The sequence below is a fragment of the Suillus bovinus genome (genome assembly GCF_016758785.1).
Source record: "Suillus bovinus strain UH-Sbo-P2 chromosome Unknown EDB93scaffold_8, whole genome shotgun sequence".
NCBI lineage: Eukaryota > Fungi > Basidiomycota > Agaricomycetes > Boletales > Suillaceae > Suillus > Suillus bovinus.
Window position 1 is genome coordinate 370812 of NW_024542064.1, and position 14736 is coordinate 385547.

The 14736-nt window shown below is 47.3% G+C and overlaps 5 protein-coding genes across 5 annotated transcripts; 3 read left to right on the plus strand and 2 right to left on the minus strand.

Annotated features, from left to right (window-relative positions):
* Positions 1–1542: 1542 nt before the first annotated feature.
* EDB93DRAFT_1247019 (uncharacterized protein) lies at positions 1543–2640 on the plus strand (the record flags this gene model as incomplete). Its single annotated transcript, XM_041452526.1, has 6 exons — positions 1543–1562; positions 1614–1634; positions 1690–2218; positions 2272–2355; positions 2405–2434; positions 2482–2640. 6 exons carry the CDS (start codon positions 1543–1545, stop codon positions 2638–2640), a joined length of 843 nt encoding a protein of 280 aa, XP_041311164.1.
* A 1791-nt stretch (positions 2641–4431) lies between these two features.
* Positions 4432–5539, minus strand: EDB93DRAFT_1307567 (galactose-binding domain-like protein; the record flags this gene model as incomplete). Its single annotated transcript, XM_041454768.1, has 5 exons — positions 4432–4865; positions 4917–5104; positions 5163–5223; positions 5280–5388; positions 5460–5539. The coding sequence occupies 5 exons, from the start codon at positions 5537–5539 to the stop codon at positions 4686–4688; spliced, it is 618 nt and encodes a 205-aa protein (XP_041311165.1). The 3' UTR covers positions 4432–4685.
* Positions 5540–5642: 103 nt separating this feature from the next.
* On the plus strand, positions 5643–6913 carry EDB93DRAFT_1125856 (uncharacterized protein). Its single transcript, XM_041448732.1, has one exon. The coding sequence runs from the start codon at positions 5678–5680 to the stop codon at positions 6677–6679; it is 1002 nt and encodes a 333-aa protein (XP_041311166.1). The 5' UTR covers positions 5643–5677; the 3' UTR covers positions 6680–6913.
* Positions 6914–7002: 89 nt separating this feature from the next.
* Positions 7003–9473, minus strand: EDB93DRAFT_1307575 (serine/threonine protein kinase, negative regulator of sexual conjugation and meiosis). The gene is made up of 2 exons (XM_041454769.1): positions 8864–9473; positions 7003–8813 (listed from the first exon to the last, which is right to left on the minus strand). The coding sequence occupies exons 1-2, from the start codon at positions 9453–9455 to the stop codon at positions 7300–7302; spliced, it is 2106 nt and encodes a 701-aa protein (XP_041311167.1). The 5' UTR covers positions 9456–9473; the 3' UTR covers positions 7003–7299.
* An 801-nt stretch (positions 9474–10274) lies between these two features.
* Positions 10275–11396, plus strand: EDB93DRAFT_870348 (uncharacterized protein). Its single transcript, XM_041457763.1, has 2 exons — positions 10275–10989; positions 11039–11396. The coding sequence occupies exons 1-2, from the start codon at positions 10414–10416 to the stop codon at positions 11288–11290; spliced, it is 828 nt and encodes a 275-aa protein (XP_041311168.1). The 5' UTR covers positions 10275–10413; the 3' UTR covers positions 11291–11396.
* The last annotated feature ends 3340 nt before the right edge of the window (positions 11397–14736 follow it).

Consider the following 14736-nt stretch of genomic DNA (forward strand, 5'->3'; position numbering starts at 1 on the left):
TGTACAGTAGACAAAAGTATATCCCTACTCCTGCACAAGACGATATACGCGGGGTGCGTAAACTGGTCCAGGTGCCTCCAAATCCTTACGTGTTCCCTCCTCCAGTGGAACGCCCTTGGATCTGAGATACTTAATAAATGCAAGAAATTCTAACTGATTGGCACTAAAAGTCATCCGGTCCAACGATCTCCATTATAAGATCATGCTATGGTCTTGACACAAGGTCTCGGTCAGTCTAGTGTTCAGTACTCGCTGAATCCGGCGCATTTCGTGTGGACCCTCGAGCCTTAGATCTGGAATCTAAACCGTCATACGGCTGGAGCTTGGAATCCCTCGTTTAGGATCCAAGCAATAATATATTGAGCCATTTGGAAATATAGCAGGAGGATTGCGCGTCGTATTGGAATTGGCATAGATTGAGTCAAACCATCAACTTCTGGTCCGCATATTTGGCTATTTGTCCCAGGTCTGGCCAGCGGTGGTTTTCAGACACGGAATAATGAGCGGAGTTGACAACATGCAGCGTGTTGAACATCACCTTGAGAGCCTCCCGTTGAGAGGCAACTAGAGGGTGTTATGAGTTACCACTCCTGCAAACTCCTATGGGATGCACTTCACGGGGGTTCTGCTTCGAAAGGGTTCGCTGCTCAGTTATATTAATTTGGCATGATTATTTTTCAGAAGGGTGGCATATACGATCATTGGCTTCTAAGAGCTGCAAATGGTCAAGTCACAATTACAACAATTCGATGTCGGACGAGGAAGAGAAGTAGTGATTTCAAGTCTCACTTGACACATCAAATCCGCCAAGTCATGGCTTCGGGTATTATATACCTAAGGAATATCCGCAAATCATATGGAATCCCTGTCGCGTGCCATACGGCAAGGCCGATGTGCACAGCTGTTCAACTCCGTACAGCAAATTCCGAAGGCAGTACACTGACTTAAAATTCTGTTTCTCCAGAAATTGTAGAGGTGCGACCTCGGACAAGAAATGATTCGCACAGCATCGATTACTGATCTGCGTACCCGTCCTACCACTAGTGTAAGAGAGCTTTTGCTGGAGTCATGGGCTGTGATGATAGCCTGAGTACACTAATTTATCATCGTCAGAATGCAAAAATTATTGTCCCGCAGACTGCAACTCAAAGCCACCCACTGGAAATTATACTCTAATTCAAAAGATCCATCTGAAATGAAGATGACACCATTTGTCTGGACAGTGTGATAAGGCAAGTAGATCTGAGGAAACAGCATGCTTATACACATTTGTATGAATAGAATACGGAGCGGCTGGTTAGTGATAAGAATATATCAACTCCGCGACTCCGAGTGAATTTACTTGAACACCACCTTCCTCATTCGTTTAGCAATACACCAAGGACCGGACACGGTCCACACCTTGTCAAGTTTCCGGTAAATCCTTATTCATTGGGGGAGAGGTTAGTAAGTGTCAATTCTTCAGCGAACATTGAATATTCAACAGTGATTTGTGTATTGTGTTAGTGTTAGTCACCCACTAATCGTTAAATATTCCCAAACATGCCGCGACAGCACGTCAGGTGAAGTACCGTCTTGAATACTCTGTCATGGGTACTCATGAGAATGCGCAGTCCCCCACCTTACTATCATAGGTGCGCAAGCCTCGTCCATAGGTTGATTATTGATGGGTGACGACAAGCTTTGCAGTTCATCAGAGGCATCCCCTCTGATACCTCGCGAGTCTTACCGTCGCTATCAATATCTCTATATCTCTGCAATACTCATAGTTCTCCTTATCGCATTCACAATTGTCAATATCTTCATTAGCCTTCACAAGGACCCCTTAGATCCGGATGTTCGAGAACGCATTCGCAAGGACTGGGACATTGAACTTCGCCGACACGAGGAAGAAGTTTTCAAGCGCATTGACACCCAAAAACGTTGGCGTCTGGAAGATAATGACAGGATTCGCCTCCGCGATCAATGGGAGAATGAAGTCAAAAACCACGAACGTGAAGTGGAGGAGAGACGGAAGCACGAAGAAGAAGAGCGATTAAGATTGAATATGTTTTGGACTGACTTGGCTTCGCACACGTGCACGACATACGCCACTCGAGAGTACACTGCCCAACTGGTTAACGTTCCATCATATTACAACCGCCGTGTGGAGGCATGCATGGCCACACCGGTAAAGATTCATGGGGTTGACTATACGCCTAAGTGGTGCGAGGATCATGTGGGTGTTCCTGTATTTCTTTGTAGTACAAACAGCTGATATTTTGTGTCCAGGGTCCAAATAATGTAATAGGTCATTGGGAAGTCGACCAGCACGAGCCGGATTGTGCGTCGTACTGGACCTGGTACAAAGATTTTGTTTGTAATTCTTCTCTTCAGCATATTTGCAACTTATCTATTTTTGCAGGGCTGTACGTCTCCTGGATCCGGTCAGCGGGTGAGTTTTTCATATACAATATAGTGGGCAAATTTGACGGTATGCAGCGTATTGAACATCTCCTCGCGAATCTCCCGGTGGGAGGTGATGGAAGGAGTTCTGTGCTACCACTCCTGCAAGTTTCCGTGGGATGCATTTCATGGGGGCACAGATTTGCTTCGAAGGGGTTCGCTACTCAGTCACATCGATTTGGCATGATTTGTTAATTATTTTTTAGGGCGGTGGTGGCACATGGGGTCACTGGGTTTTTGATGACGAGAGCTGTAGGTAACCGAGTCACAATGTTGCTCCGATGTTTGATGGGGGTGATATCTTGACGGGCTACGTCTGCTGTACCATTCATTGTACTTTATACTTGCATCATTGTATGTCTTTTTTTGGGTCACTAGTATTCACGGCTTCGAACATTCACGTGAGCATGAAGGATAGGCACTGCCGCCGCCGTCACTGGGAGTCCCAACGGCATCCACGAGCTTCGGAGCGCGCAATGCTATGAAAAAGGGTTCATGGAGAAGTTGGACGTCGCGCTGTAGATGGCAGGGCACATGCGTATAGTATCCTCATTTTGAGGGTACGAGAAAACCCATCAAAGGAGATGCTGGCTAGATCGCAAATCAAGGAAGTAGGTAAGCCTATATGCGAGCGAGGCATATATATTACGATGCACCTGCTTGATGGATCTCTAACTGCCGAAGTCAATTTATTCAAACCTCAAGCTCCCGACTACACTCTACGCTGAATTTCAATCTGAAATTTGAATGTCACGACTTCACACGCCAACATACCGCCCCTTGGTATAGCCATAGCAGAATCCCTTTCCGCGATGATGATGGAATGGACCAGCCCCAATGTTCACATTCGCATATGACCAGATACCTCGTGAGTCGAATGAAATACCATTGGATGCTTCGCCTGCATCTAAAGTTAAGTTGAATTCTGCAAAATCAAGATGTAGGAACTGCAAAACAATGACATAGATGTGCAGTGACCGCAAGCCGATTGACTTGAGTTGTCTCTCTGAGAAATACGGTTCTCGCTGTTGTCAGGTCAATCACTGCTAGTAAGGGACTAGATCATAAAGACGTACATGACTCATGCGGGTCAGACAGGAGCGCTGTATATTCCTAAGGGTCCCTCTTCTTCAGCATCACCCCTGACGGTCTTGAGTAGCGCACAAATGGCTAGGTTATCCTATTCAGGTTTTGCCCCAGAGGTGTTAACATGGTTTTTGATTCAACAATGACGTACAAATGATATAACCTAGGAGCTCTTGAATCGGCGTGGTCTTCCACCATAGCTATTAATATACTCAACTATGTGACTGGAGAGGTGAAAATTCTGTGTGAGATGGCAGTTCATTTGCGCCCACGACTGAAAGGCATCTCATATGAAGTTTCCATCGAGGCGCAATCTCTCGCGAGGCAAAGATTCGGGTGACAGCACAGTATCACAGAAAATTTTCTCAGCGAGAATGATAGTTACGGGATGCCTTGATGTCTCCAAATGCTAAATGATCTTCTGTTTTGGTACCTTGGTCGCGAGACGCATCCTTGATTTGACGCTTAAGTAAAACTTTCTTGATTTCACGATGGCTCCATCCTGGTGAACATCGATCATTCTATTAAAATCACTTTGTGTTTTTGACAAGAAGTACCTGGTACAACACGTGAATTATGAGATTAATACATCGAACAAATGACTTGCCTGGGCCCCAAGACAAATTCATAATCTTTATCGGAATTCATAACGAAGCATTCCATGTAGAAGACGATCCAGACTTGCCATGCGGACATCCTTTGTTTCCATAATGCTTGCTCGAACTTCGGGATCATCGGAGCTCAGACCCAACCACGACCAGAGTCCCCGGAGGATGAGCTAGAATTTGGAGGGTAATAATACCAATGGTCATCGTCCTGCGGCTAGCCTGGAACCTCGGCAATGATATCAGTAAAGAACCTTTCCTCATCTGTTGCTCGCTCCGCTTGACGGTTTGACGAGGCATGACACTACACACGATGACACACGATGAAGTGAATTCAAACAGTTGGCTTTAATTTGTCATGTTAAAATCACAGCCTGCTATCCTCCACACTTGCGTATATGGCAATTTCGGCAAGTTTGTGCAAGATTACACTTCCCAGAGGCTAACGGCCATCACCGAATGCATTCAGGGATTCGGTTGACTGGTGACCAAGAACTTTCAGTCAGTCATCAAACGTACATCGTACAAACACAAGGCAGGCAAAGTACATCACCGTGCAGTAGTCTGTTGCCCTCCTGTCTTCTGTGCAAGACGATCTACAAGGGGTGCATCGGCTGCATCAGCCGCAGCTACCTCTAACTTGTTTGTTCCCTCTCTCCGCAAAGTCCGCACATCTCCTTTAAATCCAATGTAGTAAACGCGGGAAAGCTCTTCTCCAACCGACTCACGCTAAAACGTATTCAGTTGATTGATTTCGTCATAAGGGTGCACAACACTTACAAAATACAAGCTTAACGAATGAACGCTGGAAAATGCCGCAACCTTCAAAGGATATTCAACCACTGCTGTCTCACCCTCCAAAAGACTGATGTCTAAATGTGGTTTCGTGGTTTCAGCGTCGCTAAAATCGATGATATTGGGATAATTTGCGTAAACCCTGAGGTGGCGGGGTGTACTTTCACCTCTGCCTGTACGTATGATGGCTGTGTGATGGAGACTCATCAAGTTTAAACGAGCATCAATCACCTAATTTGAGTATAATAGACTTAACGCGCACGTTCTGTGCGAAGGGCACATGTATGATCATCTGTGGAAAGTCCATTAGTCAAAGTGAATCTCTTCCCAGACTGAGACACAGCTCACTTGATCGTCTACACCCGAGTCTGCATATACAGTGGTATCCTCACGCTCACTCCACGGCTTGATAACCGCTTTAGCTTGCTCTGGTATTGCCAGGTTGAGACCATGCACGCTTGATAGTATTTCGTCAAAGTCAGATATCTTTGCTAAATATCACACCGTGATAAGTCAGTAAGTGCTTACTTCTCTCTGTCAATTAGCGGAAACAGGTTCGACAGGTCTGTCCCACTGAGATCTGAAGCTAGGGAATTATTTCCTTCCATTACGGTTGTGGTCAATGTAGTCGTATCGACGAAACTGCCGCGGCTGCTGCCATAACGCGTCGTCCTAAATTGACGCAAACCAAATAAAGACAAATAACTCGGGACGCACTTCGAAATTTCCACTTCAAACGCGCGCAAATGCAAATGCACAGACTTGCAAGAGCCAGCGCCTCCTCCGTATTTCGACGGCCTCCAACTCGTTCCCGCGTATTTTTGTGTAGGCCATCAACGTCATCTTTAAGACAGTTATCCACAGACCCTTCAAATTCTTCGCTACCCAATGAATTGCCAGAATCACAGTTACAAGATGTGGAGGCTATTGAGGAGGAAGAGATCACTCATGCCTTTCCAGACGTCATGAAACCAGACCCTATTCACGACGATCTTTTAGCTATGGATTTCCCTCCTACCAAACGCACGCCGCACGCGAACCGCGTCGTTATACGCAGCATTTATGAACAAAACATTAACCAAATGCTAGAAACAGGCAGTCTAGAAAAATCAGAGGATGGTGCAGAAGAAGCTGGTGCTGACGAGGAAGGCGAAGTCTCTCCGCTCGCGAACCTCCCTCTCGGCCGGGACGCTCTCGACAAGCTGTATAAATTCCAGCTCATCTCTCGCCGCATCACGCAACAGACAGGGAAGGGGAAAATACATCGGCAGTATGCACTTGTCGTTGTGGGTAATGGAGATGGGCTAGTCGGATATGGAGAGGGCAAGGACGATGAACTACCAAGGGCATCCGACAAGGCGTTTGCTGCTGCCGTCCGTAATATGGACTCTGTCGAACGCTTTGAGAAGCGTACAGTGTGGACAGATTTGGAAACGAAGCTTGGTTCCACGCACATCATTCTACGACCTCGTCCTGTTGGCTTTGGGTTACGCTGTAACCCGAACGTGCATCAGGTGCTCAAAGCAGCAGGCATCAAGGATGCCAGCGCAAAAGTATGGGGCAGCCGTAACCCACTCAACGTCATCAAAGCTCTATTCAGGGTACTGCAGGCTGGGAACGCGCCGCTAGCTATGGGTGATGGGTTCGGAGGGAAGGCCAAGAAGCTCGACAAGGGGTCTGGGCTGCGTAACAAGAGCGCTGTAGAACGAGATCGTGGGCGGAAGCTTGTGGATCTCAGGACGTACTGATATGGGTTGCCGTTAGCTTTCATTCCCGTGTATTGGCGTCCCTGTTTCGTGGCATTGCTTTCCGCGGAATAATTGATCGATTTCAGTGTGTTCTTTTACTCTACTTCTTAGAGCCGGGCTAGCATGATCGAGGGCCCAAGCGATTATATGTTGCGTCAAAATAACGGTAACTTCTGGAAGGTACCCTTAGGGTGACATTGGAAATTAAATTCTCTGCCATCGAGTAAGACAAACTGAAACCTCCAATGTCATGTTACGTGACCAAGTTCGAGTGAAAGATAACCTTATTTCACCTTCTAGAACGCACCCAAGTTCAAGATATCACATTAAATTTCCAGAATCGGGTTCAAAGACAAGAAGAGTAACGGGTTAGGCAACTCCTGATGGAACATGCGTGCTTGGATTCGTGAATTGTATGAAATCTACAGACGCGTATCAATACATAGAATTTCGTGTACACCAGGTACTCATATATAATGCCTGGATAATTGCACAACAGTAAATGAGAAGAAAAATCGAAATCGAAGATATGGTAAGATGGGGCGAAAAATGCTATTGTCGTGGCATCAGAAATCGTAAGTAGGTCGCAAAAATGATGAATGAGAATAAGGAGTATGCAACTAGCCACCGACTGTAGCGAACAGTTTTCCTGGCGAAAACCAGTGGCGTTTTTGACGAGGTCGTGGGGCCTGTTGCCGGCATTGTTCATGTGTAGCAATTACAACGGGTGGTGGCGGCTCGGGCATGCTGGGTGACGGCGACCGACGTCCCCATGTAGGATTCGAAGAAAAGAACGTGGAGAAGGGAAACGAATCTGTGAAGGACCCCCTGCGTGAACGGGGCCGCTCTTCCGTCTGATGAGGCGGCGATGACGAGCGAGGGAATGAGAACCTCCACAGGCTTGAGGACCACCTTTTCTCCTCGCTTGCTGTGGAACGGGGAATGGGAATTGGGGCTGAAGGCGGAGGAGTGGGAAGGGGGGCATCGATGGAGCGAAAGGCATTCATGACCATGGAGGGTACAAGGTGATTTATAGCAGGATTAACTTGTTCACGCCGCCAGGTAGCTAAAGTGGTGTCCTCAGCAACGTGACACGTGGGAGAGAGGTCGAGTTCCAAACCAACGACGCTGGAGGATGACGTGGAGGGGTATGATGATGGGGAATAGTCCGTTTCTGTGTAATCCCAAGCGGAATCCATCTGCTGACTTTCAGGAGTAGAATAAGCGCCTAGATCAACTGAAGAAGGCATTCCAGAATTGGTCCAAGGCAAAGAGAGCTTCGAAACTGAAGGGGGAGTTGGAAGGTAAAAACAGGAGGAGAACGGCGTCGAACTTTCAACAGCAGTGTGCATAGAAGAAAATGTGGAACGGGTTTCACTGCTACCAGTGAAAAATATACGACGCCCGCACACTGTGTTGATTTTGAGACCCTTGGCAGGAATCGGCGTAGGCCTACTGCACATCACACCCTCAGGCGTGGCGGGAACGGAGGGTAGCGAGCTAGAATCAGGGGATTGGGGCGAGTATGTTGATGGTGGAGTACGAGGGGACTCGTAAATTTTGAGCGGCTCGATCAAAGACGGTGATGGCGACCGAATAGAGGATTCGATTGCCCAGGTCGCGTTGCACGACGAATATTGCTCCCAAGCCGGATTTTGTACAGAAAGCCTCGTAAAGTCCATCTCCGCATCCGAGTCTTTGCTCCAAAAGGACTTGAGCTCATCATGAGCTTCAACGGGTTCGTCATGATTAGAGGAGTCGCTGTCGCTCTCAAGGTCGACGTCAATCTCCCAGGCACAACGGGCCATGCTACCTTCAAATATCACGCCCTCGGCATAGAAGTGTTCCACATCCTGAATCGCCATGCGAACCTCTGCAAGCGTAAGGCGATGCCTCCAATCCACTTCCAACATGCGGCAAAGAATATCGTTCACCTCGGGTGAAATGGGAAGGACGGTCGGCAAAAAGTTAGCCGGGTCCTGCAAATATGCTTGGAACGTGGGATCTGATGATGACGCTGACTTCCACGGATTCCGACCGGTTGCAAGGTTAAGGAGAATTATTGCTAACGACCAAATGTCGTTGAATAGGGGTGAATAAGAGCCTGTTGGAGCAAATTCCCCTCCTTGACATTCTAAGATAAGAGATAAGTAAACGCGACGATTGAAGCATGAATGTGATTACCTGGACTCATGTGATATACGCTACCCGTCCTAAACTCCTCGCTAAACCTATCAGTGGTAGCGAGACCGAAATCGGTGATGGCAACCCGCATGCCACCATCGAAGCACAGGACATTCTCTGGCTTTAGATCACGATGGTATATGCCAAGCGAATGGCAGTATTCGACAGCGTCAAGGAGCTGTAGAAATATGTGTTTGATAAGGTGGTCGTGACCTAGATAGCGGCAGTTGTGTAATATCTGGGAGAAGAGGTCGCCGTCGCTAGCATAATCCATGATAATGTAGGTGTAGTTGCCCTCCTCAACCACCCTATGCAGGGTGACTACATTCGGATGCGCTGAAGCGAGGCGATGGAGAGCTATCTCGCGGATGTGAAGCTGGCGCTGCCGGGTGCTGTGGTGGATTTGAGAGCTTATAAGGCACTTGACGGCGTATGAGGTGAGTAGGGGATCACGTGTGTCAACTGCACGATAGACAACACCATAGCCACCGACTCCCAAGACTTCTACGAGCTCTATGGTATTGTTGTCGATGACAGTGCCGAGAGCAGGGGGAGGAGGAGAGTTGGCAGAAGAGGGTTGCTTGGACGGCATCCTGGCCGAAGTCACTTCTGGAAGAGTGGTGAGGGTCCTAAAGGACTTGAATAGAAGGGCCTTGGGCGAGGGAAGTTGTTACGTGGAGAGGGGAGGCGAAGAGTAATGATATGGATGAGCGGCAATTTAAATGGGTGACGTCCGGTTGAGGCGTGTTAAGCATGAGGCCGCGCCTGGTTTTGTGAGCGTGATAGACGAAGGGGGCGCAACTTTTGAGATCCTTACTTGCGATAATGACGCTCTTGGCTTTGTTCATACGGTTCTGTCATAATCCGAGCCACATAACATTTCATTTTCTGTATGTCTCGGGTACCCCTAAATGGGAAAAGGCGCGAACCCTGTTACCACATTTAGAACCAAAGTGATCGATTTCAAGTCTCTGCTTAGAAATCCGAGGGCGGCGGCCATCTAGAGAGAGGTAGACAGTCAGAAATTTTCACCGTATCTTGAAACAGGTCGGGGGTAGGGCTCAGGGATCGTGTTAACCAATGCCCGAAAAATGGGGCTATGACAAGGAGGCGATCATTACTCATGTGATATGGATTAGCTGCGGCTACAGCACGACAAAAGTACTGCGGTTCTAGTGTCCAGACGTTATAAACGTTGCATTTCGTGGTGGATAGCCATAGTAAATCGGGGGTTGCATTGCAAAGTTGGCCAACTCGTTCGTGTTGTGGCATACGGATATCGCGTGCAGGAAGACTTGTTAAAAGCACGTGAGCAGAACGCGACACGAAATCGGAACATCGGAGTTTTAATAAACACGCATCAATTTAAAGACAGTTTACCGAACACGCACACTACAACTCGTCGTCTTACACTTTCTAGCCGTCACATTCAATAGCCACGCGCATCAAGCCATTCCCAGCCTACACTGCCTACACTGCGTCCCTAGCGCTCTTTTTTCATTGCACAAGTCACAGCATTCTCCTCGCCTCATTCCCCATTCAACCATCCAATGTCCGTTCGCTCCTTCACAGTCTTCCAGGACACTCCAACCGAGATTCAGAAGATCACTCATGTTAGCGATAAAAATCTCGTGACGTCAACAGCTGCGGATGCCGCTGCCACATTACTATCAACCCTTGCCGCTATCGAGAAGGAGAACCTTCATCCGCTTACAGGTCAACGCGCTACTCAATCCACCACAAATCCGTCCAAGAAGCGCAAGACAGCAGTTTTAGTCACAAAAGTGGTCGCTCCTCTGCCGTCTTCCAAGAAGCAGAAAGAACTCAAGTCGGAATCAAAGAAATTGCGCAAATCAGCCACTGGTAATGGAAACAAAAGTGATGGCTGTAAAAAAGTTCCTAGAGGATCACGCCCTGTACGCAAGGCTTCCCCTTTGCCAAGAGTCGATGAGGAACAGGAAATTTCAACCGCAACTCCAAGTCAGCGAGATCCCACTCGTCTTATCATTTCCCAGGCCAAGATAGACTCAAAGTGCTACGAGCTTACCGTATCACCCTTGGCAGACGTCTCTGAAGCGTATGATACCGCAACAGAAACTTCGGATCAAGAGTCTGTGTTTGACAAAGTTTGTCCATCTTTTTCTGTCCTCCGGCATCAATTAACCTTGCTTTCAGAAACAGTCTGTCGAACCTGAGCTTCACGATTATTTCTCTTCCACAACATCGCACGCCTCGTTATCATCTGAGCAAGCGGAGGCTATTCCTCTTGCTTCAAGGGCCGCTTCCGATACTGGATTATCCACTCCAAAGCGCAAACAAATGTACTCGGCATTTACCTTTTCATCTCCGTCGCCTTCATCGAAACGTTTTAAAGAAGCTTGGTCATCCCCCAACAACAAGACCAACGCCTCCCATTCAGAATCATAATATATGTCATATATACCCGTCGTGAGCCCTTTGAGCCACCACTTTATTGACACTTGCACACGTACAATTTACTATCACATCTTACCCCCCATCTATCTTCACATTCATCGTCAACCTTCTTGTCAATAGCATTTTTTTTCTTCCTATTTATACATTCCATCATCGCCGACATTATTACCCATGGGTCACATCGGGTCACATCTCGCTTGCTATGCTTCGGTCTGGTTCACTCGCTTTGGTGTGCTTGTTGCTTTGTGCTCCCAGAGTATCCGCATTGTTGGACTCCTCAAGCATTCATGTATTACGCATCTCGCATCAATCTATCTTCAACTCAAGAGATCACCGAAAAGTCTCGATACGTCTCGTTTCACTTGGATTTAGTCGCGTGCACACTCTGAGCTCACTGAATGTCAGATGTCACTCAGACCAGAACGACTCAGCAAGTTAGCGAGTCATATTTTTCGCCACAAAGAGACAGTCTCATGAGACTGTCTCCACCACTATCCTCACAACTCTCAACAATAACTTGGCTTACCGATGAGCACATCAGGAGCCCCGCGTCCTATTTTTTATTTATCGATAGAACTGATGGAGGGAAATCACGAACGTGAGCGATATGTATAGAAAGCACTCAGTCAAAGAACTGCGAGTTGTGGGCAACGAACGCGCCCTTCCACCAGTTCAACTTGCCATGGGTTTGATCAAATGATCATTCAAAGCCTCGAAGTTACTCACGAGCCCAGTTTCATGCTCACAGAGCAGCTTATTACCATGAGTATTCATTGCAGATTTAATGTTTGATTTGTTTACATAACCTACTCCATAGTAGGATGACTTGCTGCCTCTCGAGTCAGAGACACGCACATGGCATGGAAGCAACTACGTTGCCTTCTAGATGACCGACATGTTTAATATAAACATATGGGTGATTGCATCGTACGCCCACGGTTATCATTATGATGTCATTGGCCCGCGTTGAATGAAATCTTTAAGTTTCATGATCCAACTTGGAATGTGGTGGGTCTGCGTTGGCTGGGTTACGACATCGCCACGCTGTTTCTTGTCTTTGACGTTCCCAATTGCGAACTGCACGAGTTTCGGGATGTTTGGGAACCTGTGGCGCGTCTTTAATTGCACTGCTATAGCATGTACGTGTTCCTGCCTTCACAACGACGTGTGAGCTGAGCGGCGGACGGTATAGCCTGAGCATTCAGGCGAACATCGGAGATTCTTGTACGCTCGTAATGCTCAAAGCAATGTGTCCTAGCATTAATGCCCTTCGTGAGTCGCATTCCACGTTTTTTTAAAAAAATGCAGCTGTGGCTGGGCAGTAATAAATTCGATGTCAGCATCCTCTGGAACGGATACTCGAGATTTCCTGTGCTTCTTCCCCTTTTGGCTTATTTTGCTGCCGGTTAGGCCCTTTGGTTCCCTGTGCAGGATGCAAGTACGCTCATCCCTTACGAATGTGGTCATAGAACGTCCTTCCTCACCCACCTCTCTTTTTCGTAATACCCATTCTGATGTCCTGGCTTCATTCGCATCCCTCACTATGGTGCATCGTGACAGCTTGCGAAATCGGTCCGATCGCGCACCAACCTTCCACACTGCACGGATCAAAGTTAGGCCAAACTGTGGTCAGTTCCGTGTCATGCATCGCTAACTAGGCGACACTTTTCACGAACGTATAAGGAATGGCATTCCGCTGGCAACGGGATTCCCTTTGTACCGGTTTGAAGTGCTACTCTGCCGGCTATGGAGTTCCCGTTATCATATAATACCACTATCATAGTCGCTCACTTGGATATAAAAGCCTGTTCTTACCTTCGTGATGTCCAAGGAGCTGTCCTTATGTCTGACGCGCTTTCACGTAGGTATCGTTTATATATCTTGACGTTATTCGTCATTGCACAGCCAACCTCGCTCGTTTTCTTTGATACTTGGTTGCGATACTGATACTTCCTCTTCCAGATGGAGTGTATCAAATATATCGTGTGGAACGCGGTCCTAGGGCCTAAGCTGACATTGGTTTTCAAGCAGACTTCGGTGTCAACGGATACGATCTAATGGCACTGTTTCCTTGCGTCATTGTATGAATTTCTGTTATATGAACAGAACTGATCTGACTGCAGAACTTTCGACAGGGCTTGTATGTCGCTGCTACCGTTGGTCTCGCATGTATCCACGGAACATCATGGAAAAAAAACTCACTTGCCTCTCTGCATATGTCGTGTTCCAGAGTTCCCTAGCTGGTGTGATTGTGCGTATGCAACTCTGCGTTCTGTGATGATTCACTTCAGCATTATCTAAACTGGTTGGTGTAGGTGACAGGATACTATATTATCCGCAAGGATCACTACGACGTAAAAACCTGTACAATGCCGAGAGGGGCAGCTGGTATTTGTACACGAAGGGATAAATCTCTGGCGAGAGTTTTAATAGACTTTCAGCATTGAAGATCCCCGAGTCAGGAATCTCGAATGCTTCAAGTCCATTGAGACTTGCACGTTCAACCAAACTGACAGCATACACCGCGTATAGCGCCGGAATCCTTGTCAATATTGTTGGTTTTGCTTTTATTCCACAATTATGATGTGCTGACCCTCATTTGTTGTTTTCCAGCTGCGCGAGTGGTCCCTCTACCAACTACCCATATATACGATAAATCGTGCTTTACGGACTTTGGGGTTTATTCGCTCATCTATCGGGCTCTAAATCACGTTTTCCCGGTGGTCTGCGCTGCGTACACGTTTGAATAAATCACCGTGTCTGGGTATGGATGAGGCAGGTGATTCACGGGGTGTCGAAGAATTGGACATGGACATGAAGGATGTTGGATCCGAGACTACCAGCGAAAGCGACTTGACGAGGGAAACTCTGGGGAAGAAACATGGTCCGGATTACACTTCGTTTTCCGATAATAACGCTATCATACTATCATAGAGTCTGTTCAGAGTTCGATGCATTATAAAGATGGCTGATGTAGACAGTCGAACAGGTCGATCATGCCGTTGAAAATTATTACATTATATTACATAATGTTCCGAACCGAAAGCATGAAAAGGTCACTGAAACCAACCCTCCGGCCAAAACCTGTCCGGCGCAAAGTACGGCGCTACGGCGGATATATCCGCAGTCCGGCGGCAGAAAACGGCCAGGTAGCGGACTTTCAAAACACCTAGGTAAGTCTAATACTACGTGTTAATCTTATCACTCCTTATTATTTTCGTATGGACCCCGTATCTCAGCTACCGCCCTCCAATAATCACTGTCCAGAGCCCCAGTGGGTGTGGGCTACCTCTACCAGTAAAGTTCAAGCAGGAAAGGAGAGGGTGAGTTGCTAGAATCACTCATGGCTAGCTACGAGGGCTTTGGATATGGTGGGCCGTGTGACCGAAGAAACATGGTATTATCATGTAAATAGTTGATAAATGTAAATGTGGAAT